Below are 27,978 nucleotides of genomic sequence, written 5' to 3'. Positions count from 1 at the left end.
GAAGACTTGTACCCGTGTTTCTCTTTTGCAGGTGATCTTGAGTGGGATCGATAACAGAAACACCCTGACTGGTCTGAGTCCATCGACTGAGTACGAAGTCATGTTGACGGCTGTATTCAAAGATGAATCCGAGAGTGATACCGTTTCTGTTATAGAGACCACATGTAAGTGACATTAGTTATAATATTTGCGTTATCTAATCAATACAATACTTGAGAAAAGTTAGAATCTAAAAACTTTTTCCAGAGACAAGAGAAAGAGACGAGTGCAGTTTCCTACATTCAAATCCTCTTTGTTTCACTGAAGTTAGTCACCTTACTAACCCTCTCCACCAAAGTGCCACTGTCTGCTGAGAATAACACATCTGCCTTTTAGGATCATAAAATTAGCATTTTGTTTAGTTCAAAGCGTGATTCTGCATTCGCCAATTTGTATTGTTTTTTATTTGTTGCAGCTTATCGCAGAAGAAGAAAATCTTCCCGTCAATGTTTTGTTTTGTATTTCTGTCTAATTACTGGAGTTGTTGATGCAGAGAGTCGCTGATGAGAGGTTTAATCAAATTATCTGATTTGTATTTTCCCAGTGGCCGAGACGACAACGATTGCTACCACAACCACAGGTAAGAGGCGTCCAAATTGCTTTTGTGTAAAATTCCAAAATGTCTGGCACATGTATAATAATGGCCAAGCACTAACTTGTAAAGATATTACATGTTGGATTAAAATTGTGCAATGAAATGTATGTATTGTATTTTCCAATATTTTATTCAACAATTTTGCTTGAGTGTGTCCAGTAGGCAGCAAGCTAAGTTCAAGTGGTACTTGCTTTAAAAAAAACTATGCATTCAAAGAGGCTGGACACATTTTAGTCACGATTCACGCGAAGGCATCTGTCAAGAAAGTCTACTGCCGTAGAAATATGAAAGTGTAAGTGTATTTACCAAGTTCGCTTCACCCAGAGACTATAGTTCAAACTTCATTATCTCAGAGGCAACCCGGATACCATCTGGATTGTGTTTCATATGAGGAACAGGCTAGCCTACAACTAATCCAGTCAGAGGCTTGTAGTTTCAAGCTGCATTATGTATGGGGCCCTCACACTGATTTCATCCACCCAGGCCTCAAACATGTCATCTTGGTTTATTAAAGCTGTTATCAAGACTAATGAGACACAAACACCTTGTGTTGTTTCAAACTCTAATCTAATATCTAGTGTTCCTGAGAAAAACAATGCTCCATCTGGGCCAGATTTTACTGCAAATGTATCATCCTGCACGTCAAAGCATTCTGAGCATATTGGCACTTTGACAGAAGCCGTTTTTCTAACCCGTAACTTACTGAACCACATTAAGTGTGGATAAATTGTAACTGTAAACGTATGTATTACAAATCCTAAAGTCACTGTTGTTGATGTGGTGTCTCAGTGGCACGTCTGGCTGTGAGAAACCTTCTGCTGAGTGACGAGACCACCCAGAGCATGGTGGCATCATGGAAGCTGGAAGACCCCCACGTGGAAAGCTACAGGGTCTCCTACGCCGGCCTCAGGGGCAACCATCAAAAGGAGTCTGTGAGTTGATCAAGTTGTGAGCTTTAACTGTAAAAAATCAATTATTCACGAATAATTAAGTTCAGATTTAGAGGGGCATTTTTCGTAGTGGATCTATGGTTTTGTGCAGTGAGAGTTTTCTGATTTTGATTATTTCTCTCTTTTATTTGCAAAATACAATCTCCCTCCTTATGTTCCTCTGTTACTTTGGGCATTGTAGCTCTCACACACATGCACGTAAACGCACACAAATGTCTTCCCTTGTGAGTTGTGAACATGGATTATATGGAACAGACAGCACTGGAGTTGTATTCGGAGGAGATCCTTGTTATTTCACACCTCCAGCCAACTCGATGGCACTGCAACAGTCAGCGTCGGGTCATCTGCTCCAATCCAAAAACTGATTACACTTTTAGTCCCGGTCCACTCAGCTTCTCCGTCCGGATTCCTCTATCTGTGGTAAGAGCCCTTGAGCTCAGCGCCATGTACTGACCCTGATCGCTGATGTGCGCACACACACACACACACATACACACACACACACCACAAACACTTTCTCTCTCCATGGGTCCCTCTATCTCTTTGTTTTTCTGTTTTCCCTCCCTCCTGTATTCTCTCTCGCCACCTCCCCTTACTTTCCTCTCCTCGCGTTCTCTTCCCCTGCCCCCTGTTTTAATTTCCCAATGTGGTGTCAGAGCTGTAGAAGATGGAGAGGCCAGGCCAAGCCAGAAGACATTCCATTATCTTTTCAGCAGGCATTTACCTCACTGGAAGCAGAGATGGAGGGCAGCAGAGAAAAGAGCAAAAGAAACAAAGGGAGGTGGAAAAGAAACAATAGCTAAACAAAATGGGAGAAAGGCCCGTCCGCTGGCTGATAGCTAAAGGTCGTGTCAGGTTGTGCCTCCTTTTGAAAGTTTTGGTGTGTTTTGATGTGGATGCGTGTGAGAGACAGATAGAGGGCAAAGGAGACAGCATCAACTTTTTGTGTTTCATAAGCTTGTTGTGCGTTTATTTGATTATTTATGTATTTAGAATGTTTGTGTGTGTGCCTTCCTGCTTTGACACTGGCAGGCGTTTCAGCACCACAGTCAGAATGGACATCACCTTCCATCTCATTAGCTTGGCCTTCCTTTGACACACATTTTACTCTCTTTCACTCTTTCTCTCTCTGCCTCTGCTTCTCCCTCCCTCCCACACATGCAGGCCAACAATTGGCTAGGGATCAGTGCTGTTAGCGAGATAGAGAAAAGTTAATCTCCGTGCTATTGTTAGCGTCGTGTTTTATAAAGCAGACAGATGGAAGTGAGAAGCCTTTCTGATGTGCATATCAAATAATGGTTTACAAAAGAAAAAAGTTTGTTTAATAAGAAGCAGGAGAAAGTTGACTTGTATTTTGGACATACCTCACGAATCTTCTTCAGCTGATAGTTTGCTCAGTTGTCACAAAAAAGCAGATGTTGAATAAATTAACTATAAAGCTCAACTCTTAATCCAACATGGGGAGAAGTGCTCAGGATAAAGGGCGTTGAAACACCTATAGTTCCATGACATCTGAGCAAACATTATATGATCATAGGTGGTCGAAAGCAGACATCTGGATTTTTTTTCAGTCAGTATAACAAATATTACTTTTCCAGGGAACTTTTTTTGACAAAGAAAAACCTAATTTATACAAAGGGAGCCTTTTAGAAAGATACAGAGAAAGAACAAACTTCAACACTTATAAATTGAAACACAGCAGTAACCTAATGGGTTTTTTCTCTGCTCTTTTTTGCCTCACTGTTGGCCTCAAAGGACTTTATTGACTAAACTGAAGTGAGCAGAATTCTTGAACAGTTGGTTCAGATCCCTGAAGGTATACCGAGCATTTTACAAACACTTTCTGTCTCACCTAATTAAGCCTGGCCCTAATCTTTGCCTACAAATGTCCCTATAAGCCAGCAGAGAAGAGCAACAGATTCTGTGTGTAGTCTGCTATATGGTGCATGTATCCTGGGGTGTGTGGGTGAACGGACGCACGCATGTGCGTTTTTGATTCTATTCCCCTTGTGTGTTAGTTAGTTAGCGTGCAGTTCAGTCCCATCATTGATTACAGTTCCCTGTACTACACCTTCAAATTTTCCCTTAATCTCTCTCTGTATATATATGTGTGTGTGTGTGTGTGTAGGTGTTAGTTCCTGGTGTTCAGATGAGAGCAGTGCTTCAGCCTTTACTATCAGACACCCAGTACAAAGTGACAGTCACACCGGTGTACACCAATGGACAAGACGGCATCAGTGTCTCTGTTCTGGGTGCCACATGTAAGCCTTACACACACACACACACACACACACACACACACACACACACACACACACACACACACACACACACACACACACACACACACACACACACACACAATCCAATGAATTATTAACCAAGAGGGTCAACTCTGGGTTTCTCAATTTTAATTTTACAAAGATGCAGTTCCCCTTTTATGAGAACACATCTGACAAAACAGAAAGCTAATGAAAATTAATTTCATTGCAGCGAGCAGAATATTCATTTGCATTGCATTCATTTTATGATAATTTACGCTCCTGAAGGAATATATGAATAAAAGCGACGACGAATACTGATGCATTCTGAATTGTCTTAATGAAGGCCGTTCATAATTACAGCAGCTCCTTTACTTAATGAGACAATTAAATTATTTTGCTCAGCACTAATGGATTTTCTCAACCATTCTCTTGATTACCTCTTATGAGCAGTAGTTGATTGTCTCCTTGTACAGAGAATTGAAATGTCAGACGAAATATGTCATCTTATTAGATGAGGATACTTTGATAACTAGCCACATTGCAAATACAAATCTCTTCTCAGCTTGGAAAGCAGCACAGTCGGAGCCAAGCCATACTTGATGTACAGTGAGTCATGATTCTCTCCTAAATCAGGGTCTATAGAAACTTACAACCTCAAATTTAACCAATCCCTTCACTGTTTAGACAAATAATGTTATTATGATTTATATTTCACTGAATGTTGAAAAGGACATAATTAAACCATATATCAGCAAACTATATACAGATTGCCGTGTTTAATTTTTTTAAAATTGTGAACAAAAACATCGAACAAAAGTCATGTGGAACCTTGATATTTTTGTGGTACTGATCAAAATGTGTCTGTAGTGCAGGATTAAAAACTGTCAAGTACCAAAAGCTGGAGAAGCTGCAATCAAATGCCTCCTCAGACGGATTCTTTATTGAATAATTGTTAAAATATTTTTTAAAGCAAAATTGAGGAATATTTTGTGTTTTCCTGTTCATATCGTTGTAAATTGAATTTCTTTGGGTATTGACACTTTGATCAGACAAAGTAAGAAATTTGAAAATGTATTTTTTAGACTGATTGATTAATCAAGAAGATAACTGGCTGCTTTGTTCAATAATTAATATGATAAGTAGTTTCTGCTGTGCTCTTTATGTAATTAAGACTGATATAAATCATAATTGTGCCAACTTCAGGCCGTATTTTATTTAGGCAAACTTCTTGTGTAGTTTTTGCGTTGGTATCAAAACTTTCAAATGATATCCGGCCCTAATTCATACATTATACAGTACGAACACATGCAATTAAAACAAAAATCTAAATCTAAAGCTGAAGGTGAAGGTTCCTCTGGAGTTTTAGACCTCACCTATTCCACTGATCAACAGGTGGTGGTAAGATGGCAAGATCTGCTGCAATGTGCCAGTAAACCAGGGACGAAGAGGACTGTAAGATAGTAAACATGGATGTTAACATTGCAGGATTATAAATACTTAAAAAAAAGTCGGCTTTGCAAACGTTTTATGAGGAAGGAAAAGCACATGACACGTTTGTTAGACAATGCATTAACACTGAAAGTAACTTGTTTGTTTACAAAAATAACTGATAGTGCACCTTTTAGTCACGTTCTGAAAAGCCCTGATATTGTGTTGTTTGTGTTTTGGCAGTGCCCCTCCTGTCTCCTGGAAACGTACGTGTGTCAGAAGAGTGGTACAATCGCTTCAGGGTAACCTGGGATCCACCTCAGTCGCCTACAACGGGTTACAGGATTGTATACCAGCCCATCTATGGTACACACACACACACACACACACACACACACACATATACAATGAAGCACAGCTGCTAGTTGTCAAACACAGGAGCATTTTTTTAATATAGTCTGTGTTTTGCCTTGGGACACAGGCTCGTCCAAACATACTAATCAGTTTTTGTTATGACCCACCAGCAACAAACCTGTGACAGGCCCAAAGTAGCTGAAAAATAAACTGCTCTCAAAGCTTTCCTGATGGTGACTTCTAACTTTTTCTTTTTAACAAGATGCCTGAGGCTTCAGAGAAAACATCAGCGATAAAGATCTGAAATAAAATATTACCCTTCTTCATTCATTCGTCGTCTGGAATCATCCTCAGAAGCCCATTTTCACTGTTCTGCTGCTTCTCTAGTGCTAATTGTTTTATCCTTCCAAGATGAGGCTCCAGTCTTTTTAGTTTCCATGTCTGTTTTTAGTCATCTAAACACAATTACTGTCTTTGAGGATCCAGCTTCAAACAGCTGCATTAATTTGACTGTATGCATTAGGTTGAAGGAAAACTCATCTCACCAGACTGCTGTTTTCACTGTGAGAATGTTGGTAAAAGTGTGTGTATGTGTGGAAAATGCCTACACACACATACAGATACAGCTACAATATACTTAATATAAACTTAAACCCACTTTATCAGGCAAATACATAAAATGCATTCATACCTCCACAAACACATGCACATATACACATATACACATACACACAGTCTGTTTTCTATTAAACAATGTTCCAGTGGGTGGTGTTTTGTAAAGATAATTGCTGCTCCTCCTTTATTTATCTGTTTTTTTACTTTTCTTCTTGTATTGGTTTTGTTCTTTTTTTAGATGTAGCACCGTATGCAGGATTATTGTTTTGTAAACCACTAGTTGTTTGGAAACACTGAATTGATAGACATTTTTTATTATGTGTGTGTGTGTGTGTGTGTGTGTGTGTGTGTGTGTGTGTGTGTGTGTGTGTGTGTGTGTGTGTGTGTGTGTGTGTGTGTGTGTGTGTGTGTGTGTGTGTGTGTGTGTGTGTGTGTGTGTGTGTGTGTGTGTGTGTGTGTGTGTGTGTGTGTGTGTGTGTGTGTGTGTGTGTGTGTGTGTGTGTGTGTGTGTGTGTGTGTGTGTGTGTGTGTGTGTGTGTGTGTGTGTGTGTGTGTGTGTGTGTGTGTGTGTGTGTGTGTGTGTGTGTGCACGCACCTCTGGGTAACTTAGTTTAGTACAGCCAGCTCCTGCAGGGATGGAAACACTGCCACAGTACAGTAAGGCTATGAATGTGTGCATGCATGTATATTTGTGCAGGTGTGTGTATATTTATGCAAAGATTGTGATGTTGTTTACACTGATAATGGAAAAGTTCTTAGTCATTTTTTTAAACAATGAGTTTTTGATTTCGGGCCGAGGTAGACAGAAGCATCTTCTCATTTCTGGCATGGCGACTTTTCATTTTGGCAGCTGAAATTGCAACTCCCTGATTTTATCAGTTGTAGCTGGCTAGCTAATTAAGCTAGTGTTAAAGTTGGCTCCATACAATGAATCATGTTGAAAGATTGAAACTAGAGCTGTAGGTCCCCAGCAAAAGTGTAGAAAACAGGAAAATAGAGAAAGGACATTGTTCTTGTATTGCAGTGCGATTTAGTCTCACTTCATACGTATGATGAGGGAAAACGTAAGATGCGACCCTATTATGTGGATGTCCAATCAGTGTTGATGGTGAATGTAGTCTATTGAAGCAATAAATTCCTCAGTGCGCGCTATTTTTAGAGAGAAAGCTGAGCCCTCCTGCCTGTGGAGAAAGCATTGACTGCATTATGCGCGGGTTACTGACACCCAGCCAAGGGTTATGAGATGTGCCTATACTTAAGCAATAAAAAAACCACGAAGGCTCTGAGTCTGAACCACCGTGAATCAAGACGGCAACAACTCTTTATTCTTTTCCACATTGTCAATGGCAGCAATAAACAATAAACACCCAACTTAAATTCACTTTGCTAATGAGGCAAATCAACAAAAAAAAGCTTACAATAGCATTAGGTGACAAAACTACTCACCCAATGGTCCTCAGCCCTCTCAGCCCTGCTGGTCTTGGTTGTGCTTTCCAGTTTGTCTTCAGGATCCTGATGAAGGTCTCCAGCACCTCTGTCCAAGTGAGGAGTAAAACTTTCATGCATATAACGCACACACAGGCTGTCTTGCGGTTGACTCCAACGACAGCATCCAACAAAAAATGCCTACGCTGACATTCATTGTAGCACAATGATTTTGTTTCTGTTGGCTTTGGAGGGCAATTTGAGCAAAGGTACCACCAGTCGACGTTTGCTCTCGGCAGCTCAGATGATGGAGGGCCCCCCCTGGCAATATCCTCCCTACTGCAGCCGCAGCCTGCATTCATTATCCATAACATTCTATGCATGATCCGCTAGACCACACTAGACCCTTTAAGTCATTCCAACATATCCAATACTGGCTATGTATGTGTTCACTTTTAACTTTAGCTACATAAGAAAAGGTTTTAAGGATTAGGATTAACCGATGTGTTCGGAAAATGTAACAAATTTCAATTCTAAATGGGATTATAACGTTTTTGCAAAGATTCAAATACATTTTTTAAAGTTTAAAGTTTAAAATCACGGTAAACTGGATTTGATTTGCAGTGTGTTTTCTTAAAAAGAATAACTCCTATCATTCTCTGTTTTGCTCTGTCCTTCCTGTCTGTGCTCATGTATGCATGTGTGTGTCTTTCAAAGTTCCAGGACCAGTTTTGGAGACGACTGTCGGTGAAGATGTGAACTCCATGCTGCTTCTGAATCTACTAAGTGGGACGGAGTACAGTGTTCAATTGACGGCTTCCTACCCTACAGGACAAAGTGAACCGCTGCTAGTGAATGCCAAGACATGTAAGCATTCTCATTATACATCTGTATAATACATCTGGCATGACTGTAAATAGATGAGGCTACCTCACTGTTTGCAGAGACAAGTTTGCAGAGGTCAATAATAATAAAAAAAGGTTTATGAAAGTGGCTTTCAAAATGTAATTTTAAATTGAGCTGTCACTGATGATAACCTGATTTACTTTTGGAAAGTCATATCAAATTTAAACATCAGTCATTCCAGAACTTCCAGAACATTCCAACATCACCTTACGTTTCCAGTCTAAAATTGTCTAAAAGGACAGTGTGGCTATTAGAAGAAGGAGGCACAGAAAACAGCAACGGCAGCAGCAGAAAAGCAAACTATAAGGAAAATGGGAAAGGAACAACATGCATATTAACTGCCTGCTGATACCATACACTCTAATTTCCATTGAGCCTTCAGCAAACAGACAAATAGAAGACAGAGGGATATTAACATTTCCAAGTCAGCCAATGAGAAAAATCCTTTTTGCATCAAGATGTGGTAACAGGAGGTGCAGTAAGATCTAATGCAGGCTTGAAAGTGTCTCACATCTAAAACAAATAGACTGTCAGAGAAGGAGGAAGTGAGAGAGAGAGAGAGAGAGAGATATTGACTATTAGTAGAGAGCGAGAGAGAAATGTGTCTGTAGTGAAGAGATATGTGTGCATGTATGTATGCATTCACTCTTTAAACCTATTCTGGCAGGCTCTCAGAAGAGTGCTGTGTCACTATCCATCACCCTGCTGAAAAACTGCTGTATCATTCTTTATTTTAAAATCTACTGTTGTCTTTAGGGCTTACTGTCTGATTGGCCAGAAGGGACGAGTCAAATAACGGATCATCAAATGGGATGAAAGCAAACATGCTCTAATTTAATAGCTCATGAATTCCTCCTGCACGTTAATACACACAGAAAAAGAGATTTGGATTTTTTTTCTGAAATGCAATTTGCCTTAACTTTATTATAAAAATGTTGAGAAATAAAATGTAACAACTAAATGTAGAGGGATTCATCACTTCACATTTTGTATTAATTTGTGCTCCAGTGATGGGCTAATCTGTTCTTTAATCAAACAACTGTAGGATGAGTGACAACTCCCTCACACCTTCCTGCCTCTGTACTGTTCTCACTATGAAAGATGCTTTCATGGGAAGATGAAGATAAAATATGAGCCATTGACATGTAAATTTATCAGCCTTCCACATTTAAATGTCAATGTGGCACTTGAAGTTTTGGCCTTTATATCCACATCACCAAATTTAGCGAGACTTTCTTGGCTCTTCGTAAGCCTAATTTCTATACTTACAGTGCAAAATAACATGTATGTCCAGTAACTTTATCTATATTTTTGTATTTTCAGATACTCTCCTCCCACACTTTTCTAGTCGTATCACATCTCTGTCAGACAAAAGCAATTCACAGTTCCCTGATAAATTTCAGGCTCATCAGATTTTCCCATATTACACAGGGCGTATTTAAATTCATTGTCCATATTTGTACTTTCCACTGGAGGAACGCTGATTTATTCAGGGGGATGCCTTGAGTCATTTCTCATCCTAATAAGGGAGATACAGTAACATATTTCCCTCGGTACACTGCATTCATTGCATCCTTACCATGGGAGCCAGCTGGCGTGTTTACACCAATAAATTACACATACTAGCATGTAGCATAACAAAGGTAATTATCGGCGCCTCGAGGGCCAGTGAATGAAATTAAACTGTTTCACCCAAATAAAGCTGTATGCAGTTTGTATTGTACAGTAACAATGTGTTCACCCTGGGACCAGTGAATGGTGCTCGGTCAATGTTTGGCTCAAGAAACCTTGTAGAATAAGCACAACAGTGAAAAGACTGTAAAAGCAATACTGACGAGAAACAGGCAGACATAGAAGGAAGAAATTGTTTGGTGGAAACTAAAACCAACATTATTAGTCAACAGTATATTGGGGGCAGGAAATGTTTGGCCAGTGCAATCACGGCAATCAAGCCAAATGCAGAGCTTCGTGTTGGTTATGAACCTGCCATTTTCCTGTGCAAACATACTAAGTTGATTGTTTTATTTTTGCACTGCCAGCCTGACACAGTTTTCTCACATCACTTATTGTGTGTGTATGTACATGTACACACACAAGACATGGTACATGATTACATATGTCTGTATTCATGTGTTTACTTCTGTACATGTAGTGTGCATGTTTGTGTTTGCATGTTGTCTGTATCCTTCCTATCCTTGCATATCATTGAGTGATATTATGGGTTGAAATATGCATTATTCACAAGTATTTAAAATAAGGCACCTGCCATATGGTCCCAGTCTAAAATATCCATTTACTGGCGCCAGAGCCCAAGTTTATTTTGTACCATCAGCATATTCTGATAACGAGAGAGAGACAGAGGTTGCTTATGGTACACTGAAATCTCACCACTCAACAAGCTTCAGCTATTCAAATTGCTTGTGGTGTTTTGCATTTTGCTGCATCGTGCGTCATTGGTTCTCCACAATGCAGAGAAACACCAAGCCTGACTAATTGTGTTACTTTGTGATCTGTTTTAACATCTCGGCAGCTGAGTGTTGTAACTGTAACTGTCAGTATAGAAACACTTACGCCATTTCCACATTATATGGTACGCTGTAAATTTTTCAGAAGCCCAAAAAGAAGATGTTCAAGTTTTTCTTGTCTCTTTTAATGCCGCTCTAACCCTCTATTTACCAGACAAGGGACAAAAGACACAATAAGGAAAGAGAAAAGTTTATGGTTGGAAAATGTGAAAAGGTGCCACGACTTATCCGAAACAGTTTTTGACACTTATGTTAAACATGTTATAATATAAGCATACAGCTGTAATCCCTTTGAAACGATCACAAACACAAGTGACGCACAACAGCAAATTAAAACTTTTCATGTTGTAATTTGTTGTTCCTATATCTTCCTGTCTCTCTATCTCCAGTGTTCCTCGGTGTCTCTGGTTTGTCGACCTACCAGGTACGTCCCAACAGCCTTTGCGTCCAATGGCAGCCCCTTCTACGTGCCACGTTGTACAGAGTCTCCATACAGTCTACACTCAGTAAGTCCATTCACCGACAGTGTTTGGGGTTATCCATGTGTATGTGTGTGGGCCAGTCCTCATGTCTGTTCTCAAAGGTGGTGGTGATTTAGTGCTTTCATTAGTTCAGTTTTTTTTGTGTGAGAATGTGACACCAGAGAGGCAGCTCACTCCAAGCGATAACTTGGTTGACTCCCCTGTTTTGAATGCAAATTAAGTGCAACTAGATCATCTTGCTGAAATATGGTCTGAATCACACCTTTTAACTGCAGTTTAAAAAAAATAATCTAAATATCTGCAGACAAAAGTTTAATTCAGAGTTAGCTCTTGGATCCTAGAACACATGCACTGTCACACAGGCAACAGCTGTTCTCACCAACATTTTGGTGTACACCTCCAGTCCTTCCAACATGTTTCAATGTTCCACGTTGTAAGAAAGAAAACGTTTGCCAGCAAAGTGACTGGAATACAATTCAGTCAGTAAATCAGAGGTTTTACTCGAGCTGTGATAGTTGGTTCAGAATATGATTCCTATTTGATTTACAGTCTGTCCTTTCTAAACATGTCTCAGGACTCTCTGGTGGTGTGTGTGTGTGATGGTTACATGCATGTTGGTTACATCACAGACATCTGAAATTTCATATTGATATGCGCCTCTCAGGAAATAAGTGTTGCGTACATATGTCATTTCCAGTTGGCAGTGGTGTTCATTTTAGAGGATATTCATCAATCTCTCTGTTTACAGAAAGGAAGGGAAAAAGGATATGCACATGATCTCTCCCCATAAATGTCATGGGAGGAGACTGCTTTGAGAATCGCTCATGTCATCACGTCAGAAATACAACGAATAAAGACACAGAGTGTGACCTTTAGAAGCTGTTTAATGCTCAGCTTACTCAGTTAATAAACGGGAAAAATGGAGACAGTGGAAGGAAATAAGGAAGGAGCTTTTAAAAGTAAGAAAGACATTAGAAAAAATACATTGTGTCCCGTCGGCAAGAGAGTATTTTGGCGCTGGTCCACTTGCAGTGAATACCTTCGTGTTCAAGTTTTATTTGTGAACAGGGGGCAGTTGGTTGTACAGCAGGGGTTTATATAAAATATAAAGGATGCTGTCACTTTCAACAGAGAAATAAAGATATTCCTTCCTATAGCAGTATTCACAATGTTTGTTTGCATTATGCAGCCATCTGTTGCAAATATCATGCAGATTATTGGTTCTCTGGGAAAGTTTTACTTGGTGTATTTCTGCTCATTCTTTTTATTGTTTTTGTCCATGAAAAACAATGTTTTGCGTGTGTTTATTTTTTGAATGTCAGCATGTATCAAAAGGTCACAGGAAGCAGAAACCGACGGAGTGTCGATAGGGTTCACATTTCACGCAATGTACATAATATGTAAATCTGGAAGTTGAAGAACACCCGTGGGTCATTTCTAGGTAAAAACAAACAAACCTCCCTGCTTGTTTCTCACAATTGAAGTGTTACTTCCAAAGAAAGACTATAGTTAGGAATATTTTGACATTTTGGGGATTATGCTGATTTGTTTTATTGCCAAGAGTTATGAGAAGATCAATACCACTCTCATGCCTGTGTGCTGACATAAAGTATGAAGCTAGAGCTCAGAGGTGAGATTAGCTTAATCTAGGAGGTTACCTGCAGCCAGCCGTGATATCATGTAACTAACCCTATACAACTAGATATAAGGTTAATTAGTCCAATTTAGTGTCCTTTTGGACAGAGCCAGCTATTTCCTAATTTACTAGTGACACAAACCTGCTCTGCTTTAAAATGGATTTGCCTGACAGAGTTTCAGTAGATGATTGGAAGTTAGTGTTGATTAAAATATATGCGAGTGTTGCCTGGTGAATGTAGAGATTAGCAATATGAGTAAAACAATTTCTACTTGAAGGAAACGTGCACAGTAAGTGATGTTTTTCCACATTTCATTGCCTTTTACTGTCAAAAAAGACAGGAAGAAGGAGAAAGACGTGTCTCTTTCGACTTCCTTCCCTCCCTTATTTTTCTATTTATCTCTGTCTCTCCCTCCCGTCTGCCTGAGCAGCGACTGGAGTTTAGAGATTTTGTTTAATGCATGCAGAGCCAACCAGCTGCTTAAACACCTTCTCAGATGGAAAAGTGCACTCTCTGTGTGACAGCAGTTTCCCTAAACTTTATTATCTATGGCTTGGTACCTGTGTGGAGGAGGAGCGATTTCGTCGCTCCCCAAGATGAAAGACACATTAGGAAATAGAATTAGACTAATGACACTGACAAATGGCAGCTATTAGTGCATGTGTATGTGCACTCCCAGTTTGTCCCTATTTGGCTGCGAATATAAATACTCATTCATTTGATGCTGGCCATATATGGGTTTTCAAAACAAACACTCATGTGTTGCAAAAGTGTTTGCCGTCTGCAATCCAAAAGAAATTGACGAAAGGAATCAATAAATGTGAATCTTTTCATTTTTCACAGGATATAATGAGGTTTTCCTGCAGCGATTTTAACTACATAGTTATCTAGTTTTTTTTTTATTTTTCAAGTTAACCTTTTCTTTGGTGCATTCATCTGTTATATATCTGCCAGATATTGGATAGTTTGATGTATTGCAGTCGTTTTTAACCTGGTTTGTTGTAAAATTCTGGAATAAATAAAGCTGAAGGCAAGATTTTCACATCAACTATGAATTTCCAGGTGACCTGATATGCTTTGGCAGTTAACCTTTAATTTAAATTACCTGTCTGCTCCAATAAAGCTGCTTAGTATCAAACCATGAAAGAAAGTAATACTTAGCAGCTCTCAGACTTGATGCAGAAAATGGCTGAAAAATAGAAAATGTACTCTGTAAATGCAGTAAATGTGAAACAGGAGCTTTAGAGCGATTTGAGCTTGTTTGGATTTTATGACTCTTGATTCATTAAACATGTTTATTTTTTGTTCTTTGCTTGCAGATGGTCAGAGACAGGAAGTGAGCCTGGGAGGTGGTGCATCCCGACAGTGCTTCTATGACCTCACTCCCAGCAGCCAGTACCAGATCAGCCTTCACACCCAGATGCAGGAAATGGAAGGACCTTCTGTTTCCATCACTGACATGACGCGTATGTTACAAATGTTTTATAGATTGTATGTACTGTCCATGCGTAATGTTCTAATGTCTGCCTTTGCACTGTGGACAAAAGCAGTGGAATATCTTCAAGTTTTGAGTTTTATCCCATTTATTTCCATTTTTCATCAACATTTTTAAGGTGTTTGAATCACAGTCAACCCTTTTATTCCACACATCTCTTGTCCACTGTCGCTCACTCCTTTCTTTATTCATTCTCAATTTTCTCCCCATAATTAATTTACCCCTTAATCCTTCCAATCTCTCTTTACGTCTCTCTTTCCATCTGCCCCCTCCCCGTAGACACCTTCTGCCATACATCTGTCTCACCTCTGCAACTTTCTCTTCTGTCTTCAGCAGTAGGTCTCTCTCTGTCTTCCTCTCGCTCCCTTTCTCTCTCTGAGAACATAAAGGCTGCTGTTGCAGTTCATTGGTTAGCTGAGGAGAACCGCACAGCTTCAGGGACCAGGAGTGCTCCGCTCACAACCAGGGTTATAGAATGATGGATAGATGCATAAACACACACACACAGATTCTCCGACTGATGTTGATTCACAGATTCTGAGTTGACAGCGGTGAACTAAATTCAACAGGAAGATCTACAGTTTGATTTCAGCAACAGGTCATAGACAAGTGTAGAATTGTTTAGATGCTTAATCGAGAGAAAAATGTAACAAAAGTGAACTATGCTAAATAGTTCCTTTCAGATTGCTAAATTATTATATAGGTTTTATATATATTTTTTTATTAATTAGTAATTACTGTTGCATTAATATGTAAACTGAATTTTGGAGTGGAGCTAACTTTAACTTCTTCACATACTGTGAGGTAGTTTATGTTATAACGATACAGTATATTTTATTAGACTATCGCATCTTTATACGTCTGCAGAGTAATCATAGCTTGCAGACAAATGTAGTTGAGTAAGTAGCATGAAATATTAATTCTAAGTAACAATACTTGTAAATGTACTTTGTTACCTTCAGATACTGCCCACAGATACATTGGTAAGATGATGATTGAATCAAAGAAATAATCTAATTATCATTTTTTTCTCACCAAAAAGTTACCGTTGAAGCTGAAGAAACATTTGTTGAGGTAGTTATATCTACTTTCATGAAGTATGTGCCCCTTCTGTTGGCAGTCACGGATGTTTCCAAGATGATTTACTTGCTGTACCCTGGTTTGACAGAATTCATTGCTTTCTGCAAAGTAATTGGCTTGGCACTGAGACATACGTTAACCTGGGGGCTGTTTTGACTCTTAAAAAAAATACCCTTTGGTCAGACAGATACTAGACTGATAAATACTCTCCTACTGTCCCCAGCTTATATAGGGAAGGAAAAAGAGATATATAGAAGGAAAGGAGAAAGATAAAGTCTGATTGCTGTATCCTAGTGATGGAAAGAAAGTAAAATACTGAAGCTGGATCGCTTATGTACACACATAGATTCTAAAAATTGCACTTGAAATCTTTCAGAAGTCCAGAACTCAGCTGTCGGAGGAAGGAAGAGGATTAGGAAACTTTCAGTTTGATAGAAACAGGCTACTGCTGTGTCATTTTGCTACCTTATTGAAGTGTGTGTTTGTGTGTGTTTGTGTGTGTGTGTGCGCGCATCTGCTCGCGCGTGTGCGTGGTCGGGAACATAAACCTGATGATGGTGCCACTTCTCACAGCCATCATGATCGATGACCTTGTCTTGTTTCCCCATGTTTGTGTATCTGTTTGTGTGTCCAGTGCCAGCGCCCACTCAAGCTCCGACTGAACTCCCCACCACAGAGCCCCCTCCCACCATCCCACCTGCTAAAGAAGGTGAGCAGGAAGCCTAACAAAAAACACACACTCATATTATTCTTCTAGTGTTGTACGATAGTGATCAAATTACTTTTTATGGTAACTGTAGTGACCTGACACAATAGTTCATCAGCTCTTGAAATGCATTTTAGTTAAAATCATACAAAGCCATGCAGGCAAACTATCACAGCTGTCATACTGCATATGTGTCATCAACAGACATTCTGTACAATTTTAAGAAACAGATACTACAATTGCCAATGCAAGCTATACAGCTCTGGCATGATTTTGAAACAGGAAACAACACAGGTTTAAAACAGCATTATGCCACTTTGTACTGATTACGCAGCTGTGAACTGTGTTTAGTTTCAAAATATCAACAGTGACCTGGAAGTAACTGTGGGGGCACTATAACTAAACAAGGAAAAATAAAAAGAGAATACTTGAATGGCTCACACGGGAAGCCTACTAGACTTTAACTATATTCCACAATGACTTTATTGTGTGAACTATACACCGACCACTGTGGGCTGCAGCTCATGCCAAAATAAAGTAATGCTACTCTAATTCTGGTTTATTAGCTTAATACCTCAGGCTCAGCAAAGCTAACCTGATCGCTCCCAGCGAGCTTCCGCTTCAGTGCAGTTTCAGTTTCTCCCCCAAACACCACAGCATTCAGTCCATAAAGCACGCTGATTAGGAACAGAAGAGGTTACAGGTTCAGAGTGCGACCCTCCACCTCCCACCCAGAAGATACTCCTCCTCTGTCCTGTCTGATGGGCTCAGGTAAAAGAGCACAGCAAACTCCACAGACATGAACCAACACACCTGCTGAGCCCGTCTGTTAGTGTTTCTGTCTAAGTCTCTGACCTTTGTCAGACCGATGCCTCCGTCTGTAGTGTCAGGCAACCTTTACCAGCATGCTTTCAGGGGATCAAGTACAGCAATTTGGTAAAGATGAGGTGTTAGGATTTAGAGCAAAGGGTGGAAGTGGTGGTGGTATTGCTAGAGTGGGTGTGGATGAAGTCCTGATTTTGAACATTTTGTCCCCCTGTCCATAATTCCTAATGGCAGGTCTGTTACTTAGGACAGAACAATGGCAGGGGAAAGAGAAAGCCAAGGTGCACACGTGTCGGTAAGTGGAAGAGAGACAGGCAGTAAGAACAGCAAGAGGGAAGAGAAGGAAACAGAGCAGGCACGATGAGAAGAACAGGCAGAGATCTGCAGACAGAAAGCAGAGGGGAATAGACAGAAACAGAGACACATAATGGGAAAGACACTGTGGTAGCTACAGACAGAAATAAGTAAGAAAAAGATCCTGTATGAAAGCAGAGAGAAATAATGGTGATGAGAATTGAGACTAAAGACAGAGTTTCAGTAAAATCACAGCTTTTATCAGAATCAGCCACATAACACTGTGTAATCAAAACTCTCTCCAGCTGACCTTTATCTTGACATTTCTGACAAGCATCTTCACTTGTGAAATTCTTAAAAAATCTACGATAATAGCATTTGTCTCTAACAAAAAGCAGTAACTCCAGTAAAGCAGATGTTTGCATGATTTCATTCATCTCGCCTCTTTTATTTTGTTGCGGTTAGATTTAAAACCACTTTTCCTAATAAGCAGCATTGATACAGTGAAGGTTTTCCCCTGGCTTTTATTGAGGCTGACATCTTCATGAACGCACTTCGAAATGTAGCGAAGAACTGGAGTATGAAAAGTTGTTAAAACCAACAAACAACTTTACTGCAGTAAAGATAAGGCTACTGAGAATCATTTGGAAACCTGAGAAGAACAAGTAGAGTCACCGCTGGACCAGGAATATGAATGAGCAGCTTACAGACGGAGAAAGAAATAGAAAAACACATTGGATATAGCACAATTTTGTGGTTTTAAACTCTGAATTTTAGAGTGTGCACTATACTTTCAAGCTTATAAACTCTATAGTGTGCAAATTAATCTGAGGACCCAGCCTTTGCATATTTACCCTTTTGCAGCGGATGTATATTTGCAGTGCTTCATACTATGCATATTTACTCAGAGTTTGAATATATTAGGCAGTCAGTTAACATTCAAGTTATGCTTTGTCCTCTGCAGACCTTCATTCTTTATGAAGTTACTTTTTTAAATACAGGGACAAGATATGTGCTGACTGAATCTATATATCTCTCCTGTCCATCTGTCTTGCTGTCTGTCCGTCTAGTGTGTAAGGAGGCCAAGGCTGACCTGGCATTCCTTGTCGATGGTTCCTGGTCCATCGGCGATGACAACTTCATGAAGATCACACGTTTCCTGTACAGCACCATGGGGTCACTGGATCTGATTGGACCAGACGGTACCCAGGTCAGTCATGTGACCACAGCGACATCATTTATTACCTCTCGGAGAATCTCAAAGGAAGAACACAAGAGTAAAACAGTGATGAACAAGTTTTACTTGTTGGCTTGTGATTTGCCTCCCTTTCCCCAAATGCATCATTTCAAAAAATGAAGATAGTTAGAATTCAATCTTGACCATCTGGGTCTAAATAATGCTGCTGAGAATCTCCTTGGAGTGCTGGTATCCACATGTATCACTAGTGGTTTCTTGTGCCTAGTCTAACTGTCTGTGTCTAGTGAAAATGACTGTATTGCCAGTTTATACAGTACCATAACTTATCCAACAGAAATCCAAATGTGCCTGCTTTTAATTGTTGTTCACTCTCACTATAATTCATTCTTTGTTGTAGCACTTTCCTTCTGAAAAATGCATGCTCACAGGAAATTGAATGTTCAGTAGATTCTGGGAATCTAGCCAAAAGTAACCACACTTATATGTCATCGTGTAATCTGTGGGGGAAGAACCCATTCACAGAAGAGAGACGGTTGTGAGAAATATATATTTGCTCATATTAGAATGTATTTTTGTGTGAATTGCCTCTAAAAAGAAAATTACAAACCTCTGCAATTTTAACAGGGCTTTGTAGTATTTCGTGACGTTTTGCAAGCACAACAAAGTGTCTAACATATAATAAAATTCACATATTTCCCCGATGCTACCCAACTACCTCGTCGTCTGTTCCCCATATTTCATATTCTGCAACCCATTTCACTTTCAACTACTCTACAGAATAGAAAGGGAGAAAAAAGTTGAAATATATTTTGTAAAACAGACTTTGATTCAGGGGATAATGGAATAACGAAGACAGGATTCTGTACGTCCATAATGAAAGGATGGAGAGTGATTTAACGTAATGGATGACTCTCTCTCAAGATCTGCAGCTTGCTTTCTGTAACCTGTGAGCCAGTACATCTTTTCTTTGTTAACAGAAATAGAAATGATGCACGTAACAGAAAATAATGAAATAGATAATGGAATCTTAAACAACCTGAGTTTGTCCTTTTGACCCATGTGGACTCATGGCTCATTTATTGTTTGAGGAAGGCTGCTGCTGTTGGCATGAATTGATTCTGGAAGGATGCTTTGGAGCAGAATTTCGCAGAATTTTCTTTGGCTGTCCCCTGACAAACAGCATGTGCATGACCACAGCCTTGTATCTATAGAAAAGTTCAGAGAAGTGAGGAGGAACTTTAAACCCCCACTGAGTCAATCTTTACTTTCTGGAAATACTTTCTTTTTAGGTGCTGGGTAGTATTTGATTAACTCGTGCTCATTTTCTGCCATTGTGCTTTGTGCCAGAAAACATTACTTTCCTTGGAGGAATGGTGGTCGTACTAACTTAAGTCTAGATGCATTAAAAGCTTAACTAAAAGTTCAGATGGTTCAAGGCAGCATTGACTAATAACTATCAACTTGATTCTTAGTATATAATCCGCCATCAGCAATACTTTAAATGTAGAGTGAATATCCTCATTGCCTCAGAGTGTTTCTCATGTACCAGGTTCATAACACCAGGCTCTAACTTGAGGCAATAATTCTCTATTGTTATTGTGAACTAATTTCTTTGTGCTTCTTGACTGCATGACTCCCCCACACTGTCAGCAGAGCTCAGCTGGTTCATTTGTCACACTGTAGAGGTGCTTGCTTGCTAAACCTTTTTCTTTAATTTGTGTAATGTCTATGTTACGCAGTTTGCTACTCTTGGTGTGCCCCATAACCCTCTGGCACTAGGCTACCAAGAGCAGAACGCTGGCTGTAATGCGAGAGAGTTGGCTGTACAGTAAAGAGAGAGTTGGCTGGTAAATGTAGTCCGCCCTGAGCCAACAACAGCACCATTAGCAGTCTGGAAGTAATGATAGTTGTTCTTCCCTCTTAGAGTGAGCAAATTAGATTGATTCTAGCACAGATATATGAGAGAGAGAGAGAGAGAGAGAGAGCATAGATGCAGACATTTTAGGTGATAATGAGGTATGAATAGGTTTTAGACTCTAAGCGCAGACATTTGGCTTCATAGCATTCACATACTGCCACATCCGCTTTGTACCTTCTTGTGCTCATGTTGGAGGAAGTACAATTGAACCTGCACATGCAATTCAGTGGTAATGTAACTGACGTTAGTGTGAGCAGATGGTGACTGAAGCTAGCACCGTGAGTCGAAACCCACCTGTAACTCATAGTGGCCACGCCCTTAGTTATGCCTAACGTTAACCTTCAATATAATTTGAATAGAAACTCACCCCCGTACAGTTGTCATGTAGGGGGAGATTGGCTACAGAGAGCAAAAATGTTTTTTGCACCAGGCTGTAAATGTGTTTATTTCTGCTGTAAAGTTGGGCATTTTAACATGGGGGTCTATGGGGATTGACTCACTTTTGGAGCCAGCTTCAAGTGGCCATTTGAAGAACTGCAGTTGTTGACACTTCGGCGTTAGATTCATTTGTCAACACTGGAGGTTGCCGCTTGAATTTTAACTTATTTCCCTGTACCTTTCTGTCTGTCCGTCTCTGCCTCGCTGCAGGTGGCCATCGCTCAGTTCAGCGACGATGCCCGGACAGAATTCCAGCTGAGCTCCCATGGCAGCAAGGAAGCGCTGTTGGAAGCTATCCAGAGGATCAGATACAAGGGAGGAAACACCAAGACAGGTCAGAGCAGTGTGTGATGTCATAGTAGTTCACAAAACAGGTAAATTCACAAATTTACCTGTTCACAAATCAATCTCTCGAGTGCCATTAGTAGCTTTTCTGGAGCGTTCGCTCATTTGTGCAAAATTGTATTACAACTACTGGGCAGACTATTTGTTGACAAAGATTGTCTGATCCAATCAAAACTCCAAATTGGCTACTAATAGAACTTGTGGTAAAATTGTTTATTGACAACTTTTATTATTATTATTATTATTATTATTTCCAAGGTCAAGAATGAACTTCAAACCTCATTTTACAAGAAACAATCTCGATAAGTAAACTTAAAAAAACATAAAATGTGGAATATCTCTATGAAAATGCCAGTTTTCCCCTATTTCAGGACACTACTTGAAAATATCACACTGCAGAGAAGATTGACTTTAATGTGGGATTAGGGTTTGGGGTTGTGAATCTGTTGTAAAGCTCATGTAAAAGCGTCCAGCTGTGCGAGTACACACAAGGCGAACGTCAGTAACCTCTAAGCGTTGATGTGGCTTTACAGGTAATGCTGGTTGCTCACAGGACTTTAACTCTCCTAGTCCCGGTCATGGCTCAGTGTCTGTTCAGAGTAATTGTGTCCTTGAGCTTTGCAGCTTCAGAGCTGAACACACATCATCTGATCGCACTTATCCCTTCCTTTACCTTCTTACTCCTCTTTCTCTTCTTGCCTATCCTCCATCTCCTCTACTCTCTTGCCAACCTCCCACTGTTCTCCCCTTCCTCACTTTATGGCCTCTTTGTTTTCCTTTAACTTGTCCTCTCTTCTTCTCCCTTTACATTGTTTTCTTTTCCTCTGAGCATTCCTCCTTTTTTAGCCCCTGTTTTTCATCTTCTGTTTTAACCTTGTATACGCCTACATCTACTTTACTGTGTTATAGTTTAACAGGTGGAAACGGGTGGTGTTTTGGCTGACAAGGCTGTGTGTGTGTGTGTGTGCGCGCCTGTGGTCTACAGCAGAACAGAAAATAAACCATGAAATTTCATCTTCCCCACACAAAGGGAATGAGGGGGCAGCAGGCTCTCACAAGGTCAGGCTAATGCTCACAGAATCGCAATGTCTCCCTCTCCCCTATTTTCTTTGTCTCTCACCCACACATGCTTTGTCTCTCACATCACATACATGCTCATACACTGCCTCAGCGTAGAATCAATCCTTTTCAGTGCTCACACATTATGCCTATTCTTCAGTTTGTCCTTATTTCCACCAGTGACACCCACACAGCTTATTCTTTTTTTTTTATTAAAGCGACATAAATCATATATTATCTATTTATTTATAAGATACTTTGAGAATAATTGAACAGTAGTTCCTGTCCTGCTTATTGACTTTTTTTATTCATGCTTTAGTTTTGATATTTCCCCCTCCCTTGTGGATCTTGATACTAAGCTATACAACTACTGTACTGAGCCACAAACTCTGTGCCTAAACCTCCTTTCTTACATCTTACTCCTCTGGTCTATTTAGAGATAGATCAGTATTTTCTCTGGCTTTCTAGACTGAGGCTTGCATTACAACCCTTTTCACTCTTAAACCTCAACTTCTTCTCACAGACCCCATCAGGGCCCCACACTGGGTCTAAATCCCCCAAAGCCCTCAAATAAAAAGAAATATAGCTTTCAGCCTCTTATTAACCCTGAGCCTCTGGCAGATATATCGGTGTGGATACAACTGCTAGAAAACAAGAAACGCCATGGCTTTATTGCCTTTTTAAAGTTTTTACTGTAAATGGCTAGCTCACTTTGTATCCTCTGTCATATAACCCTTGGGTCAAACACCACAGTAAGCTGACAAATATCTGGTCAGTGCCAGAGAGTATTGGACAGTGGATTCAGTTTTCTTAGTCATGTTTATCCATTGTGAAACATTAGGTTAAAACCTGCATCATATTTGCTCACCATTTCACATCTGGGAGCGGCCCACTAATCCCGGTCTCTTGGTTGGCAACAGAGCTGCTACTGTATCTGTATGAGGGCTTTGCTCAATGGCACTGTGGAGGTTCAAAGAGGAGAGACAGCCACTCATTCTCCTTCGATACCAACTTCTAGTCATAAGTATTTTCTCTATACCCATTTTATAAACGGTATGTAAAGGAGGCGGCCCTCTTTAAGACTTCAGTCTGTTTTTCCCACCATCAGTACCTCCTCATATGAGTGTACGCATGTTGAGGATTCATTGTGCATTTATTCATTAAGGTATTAGTGAGCCTCTGGCTTGGTGAATGATTGATTTGATATAGCTGCAGCTGTAATAGTCTTAACCCTGTGTATATATACTGTAATGTGTATATGTGAGTGAGTATGTGTGTCTTTTGAAATTGATGAATTTCAAGCCCTACACGAGTAATTGTGCTCATCGCTGACTCTGCTTGTACAGTATGTTCAGATTAAGGAAGTGTGAATAAATGTGTCCCCGTTGGCCAATGTGAAGATGAATGTGTGTGTTGAGATATCTGACCTCCAGTATGTAAAGTAGTGTTACTTTTAATCCTTATTTGTAGAGTAATATAGTCACACATTAGTTATCCAATATGTGATTGGCCTTGTTCAATGATTAGCAGCCAGTCTGACTTCTTCAGCTAATGCAGTTGTGTGAGACCGTCACTCTATTTTCAAGGTTCATGAGTCTTTTATGTCTTCAGGAATGGATGTATGAATGGCCCATGAATGAGTTTCATCGACGATAAAAGCCAGTGAGACCCATTCAAAATCCATTGTATATTTTCTATAATGCATTGGATTGTCCAAATTTATTTCTTAGGAATTGACTGTAATGTTTCACAGATTAGAGGGTTTTATAGCTCTTGCTGTTCATAATAACCCAGACATAATATCACAATCTCCTCCTAGTCATACATCACCTGCAGCCTCAAAAGAGCAGGGAGAGAAGGTCTCCTATTATATTTTGCACCAACGCTTTGAATTCTAAAGCAGGAGAGATGCACTCATACTTTTGTTTTCTCTTATGGTTTCCCGTCTTAAGTGTCGGCGAGAAAACTGGTAAACTGTAGCCAGACAGGAGGCCCAATCAAAACGGATATGGATCACTTCTCACACAAAAAGGGATAGATGGCTGATTGATGATGGGCTTTTGAACCCAAGATCCACTGACATGTTTCTGTTTTAGTTTTTTTCTCATCCTCCTTTCTTACCTGCCCTTCCCCATCTGACCTCTTTTGTCTTTTCTCTACCTTTTCTCCCCACTCTCTCTGTGCCCTTTTACCTGCCCTCCCTTTTTGTCTTCCACCGCTCCCACCCAGCCCCTCCTTTATCTCATCCCCCGTCGGCTTTTCCTTTGCTCTGTCCTTTGTCTTACTTCATGCCTGGCTAGCTGCTGTAATTCCAGTCTTGCCCAGTGTGATCAGAGGACAGTGTAGAAACAGATGTATCACTGGCAGATATCTGACAACACAACACTTTACAGGCCAAGCACTCTATCATTTGTCACCACTGACAGCTCTATAAATAATATAAAAACAGAAGGAAAAACAGAAGGAGGAGGCAGGGATGTGGTCTGAGGGTTTTGGTTTAGTTAGAAATTGGGAGACAGAGACAGCATACACATATAAAACCATTTACACCACACACTCCCATCTACAATAAGTGTTTGGTCAGTTTATAAGGCCTTTTATTGCTTCATCTAGGAGTTTTTTTTGCGAAATTGGCTGATACTCAGCACCTCTCTCCAGAACTCAGACTCACTTTTGAACACACAAGAGGAGAGAGTGTTAAAGGACGGAGGGAGTAAAGAGGATTAATGGCAATGATTGTCCATTTAATTATGAAAAGGTCAGGTGGAGATGAGTTGGTGAGCTTTTTGAAGTATTAATGCAAATCATGATGGACAGTATACTAAAACTGACATTAAATACAAATGATCAGGGGACTGGTGGGCTTGCATGCAGAAGATGAGTGTATTTGCACACACATTGTTGCCTTTATTCAGTCTGTGTGAAGTATTTAACAGTTAAGATCAGTTTGTTTCTGTTATTTTAAGTCTCTTTTCGGCAGTTAGAGAGAGAGAGAGAGCTGTCTGGAGGCAAAAAGATCAATAGAAATATAATGAAAAGAAAACAGTATATACATATATTTTTGATTTAACCATTAACTTTGCAAATTAACTGGGTGTTTTGAATTACATTTTTGAGAACTTGTGTTGTTTTTTTTGATGGTCTTGAAACACAGTAATACATATAAGGCCTCATTAAAGTCACTGACACCATGGCTGCTTCGTTGTGAGCAGGTCTTGAAACCATTTAAAGCTGTCTAGAAGGATTTTTTTGACTGATTAAGTCTATAAGCAGGTAACGTGCACTCTGTCACAGGTTGATCCAATTTAAACTTTTTCACAGACTTAATTTTGACATTTCCATCTTTGTCTCATCCCTTAGTGTTTAGGTCTCATTGAAATACATCCGACATTGTCTGCCTTCTGGCATATTTTAAATGTTAATGGCAACTAGGCCGGAATCTGGTTTCAGGAGCTTTCAGGTCACTCGAGTCATGTCATAATTATGGGCTTGAAAAGATATTCCATTATTGTCGGGGGAAGAATAATGAATACTTGTTTTTTTAAATTAGCAAGTACATTAAAATTGTAGCAAAGGTCACAAGCATTCACAGCCATGCTCGAAATGGAGAAGAGGATTTCTTTTAGACTGTTAATGAATACATCCGTGCTTTCAATAAATTTAATTTGTCTGGCATTTATTTCTTCCAATGAAAAGATGAAGCTTCATATCACAAGATGGTGCTAAGAGTGGGGTGGAGAGGTTGAAGCACCACAAAAAGGAACATACTAGTGGTTTTGCTTTGTTCTTTTTACTATAAATGTGTATGTTGCATTACTGCTGTATTGTTTAATGTTTTTATTGTGTTATTACTTCAAGGCAGCTATTAGTTAACATTGATTTCACTACAACATGAGAGTAATCTAGTAGAGACTTGGAAATGGTTTGAGTTAATAATCACTAAAAAAAGCACATTGCAGCTTTTATTTTTCTCAGAGTTGTTGTAGTTCAGTCAGAGACACGTTACGTTAAGGATTTGACTATTAGTAACAAATGTCTGTACAGTTTGGCAGAGAAAGGCTCTGCTGTTTGAGGGAGCTCTCAAAGAATCTGAGCAGCAACAATGACTCTGCTGAGAGTGCCAATCCTCCCATAATAAACACACTTGAACATTAAATCTTAACAATACGATATAGTTAAATCAACAATACGAAATATCACATAAGGTTGAGGTGGTGGAGTTAGCTGCGTCAGCAAATGGAGCAGGCATGGAGGTAATCGGCACAGTAACATATAAGTCTCAGGTTTTAACTCTGTGCTGTACACATGCAAGGATATGATTGGACATTATCAGCCCACAGCTGTGAATGAGCCAATGAGTATGAAGTATATTGGAAACATCTGATGCCAATCAGATTGTAGAAGTGTAGCTTTAGTGCTTGAATTAACACTGTGCTTCATTTATGTAACGCAACACAAATATTGTAAAAGAAAAAAAAAGCAGACAAAAAGGATACTGTGATTTATTATTTATCCACCTTAAGTTTCTGCAATTTAATTTTACAGTTTTACAGAAATGAAAGGATTGAAAAGTAGAAATGAACACAACATCTCACACATTTTAGCATGTTTCTAAAAGCAAAGGGCATAAATGTTAAATATAAATGTTATATGGGCTAAAACATGCAGAGATACTGGTGTGTTTGTTAAATCAAGAGTTTCCTTTTGTCTTCATCAGGTCGGGCCATCCAGCATGTGAAGGAGTCTATTTTCACCCCAGAAGCTGGAGCTAGAAGGGGCGTTCCTAAAGTCCTGGTTGTTCTCACTGATGGACGTTCCCAAGATGATGTCAACAAAGTGTCCAAGGAGATGCAGATGGCTGGTGGGTTTTTTATAAAAATCAAAATAAAATCATAGGTAGTTTGTTAAAGTTATGAAAAAAATGGCAATCGATGTTCAGTATGTGATTCTTTGTTTGTTTGTAAGTACAGACAAGTTGGAGGACTTATTCCCCCTCTCAATTCTTGGATGCATTATGGACTTTATGTCACATTTTACTGTTATAGGATGTCAGACTCTTTAACCATTGGTTTGAAACCAATAACCCCAACAATGTGTTACATTACTCCACTTAATCCTTTCCACCCACTTCAAACGTGTAATGAATTCTCTTGTTTGACTCCTTTCTCAGGCTATATCATCTTTGCCATTGGCTTTGCGGACGCCGACTACGGGGAGCTGGTGAATATTGCCAGCAAGCCCAGTGATAGACATGTCTTCTTTGTGGATGATCTGGATGCTGTGAAGAAAATAGAAGAACAGCTTATTACTTTTGTCTGTGAGGCTGCCACTGCCAGTAAGTAACACCACCTTGTGTTTAAAACAGAGACAGGGTAAGAGACCAGGAGGGAAAGGAATTCA

General features: G+C 39.7%; 1 protein-coding gene across 1 annotated transcript in view; it reads left to right on the top strand.

Moving 5' to 3' along the window:
- col14a1a (collagen, type XIV, alpha 1a) overlaps positions 1-27,978 on the top strand; it is a 113,600-nt gene that overhangs the window by 44,391 nt on the left and 41,231 nt on the right. Inside the window, exons 16-28 of the mRNA XM_076109531.1 lie at positions 32-164; positions 584-619; positions 1,424-1,566; positions 3,713-3,845; positions 5,520-5,642; positions 8,388-8,537; positions 11,491-11,607; positions 14,540-14,686; positions 16,430-16,504; positions 18,691-18,830; positions 21,385-21,508; positions 27,296-27,439; positions 27,749-27,913. Of these exons, the coding sequence (XP_075965646.1) occupies positions 32-164; positions 584-619; positions 1,424-1,566; positions 3,713-3,845; positions 5,520-5,642; positions 8,388-8,537; positions 11,491-11,607; positions 14,540-14,686; positions 16,430-16,504; positions 18,691-18,830; positions 21,385-21,508; positions 27,296-27,439; positions 27,749-27,913 (1,630 nt within the window). The remainder of the gene's footprint in view (positions 1-31; positions 165-583; positions 620-1,423; positions 1,567-3,712; positions 3,846-5,519; positions 5,643-8,387; positions 8,538-11,490; positions 11,608-14,539; positions 14,687-16,429; positions 16,505-18,690; positions 18,831-21,384; positions 21,509-27,295; positions 27,440-27,748; positions 27,914-27,978) is intronic.

This window comes from Anarhichas minor, unplaced genomic scaffold (genome assembly GCF_050575085.1).
Source record: "Anarhichas minor isolate MPS153535 unplaced genomic scaffold, ASM5057508v1 ptg000041l, whole genome shotgun sequence".
NCBI classification, from domain to species: domain Eukaryota; kingdom Metazoa; phylum Chordata; class Actinopteri; order Perciformes; family Anarhichadidae; genus Anarhichas; species Anarhichas minor.
The sequence above is the reverse complement of the archived record's forward strand: the minus strand, read 5'-3'. Positions and strand labels throughout refer to the sequence as shown.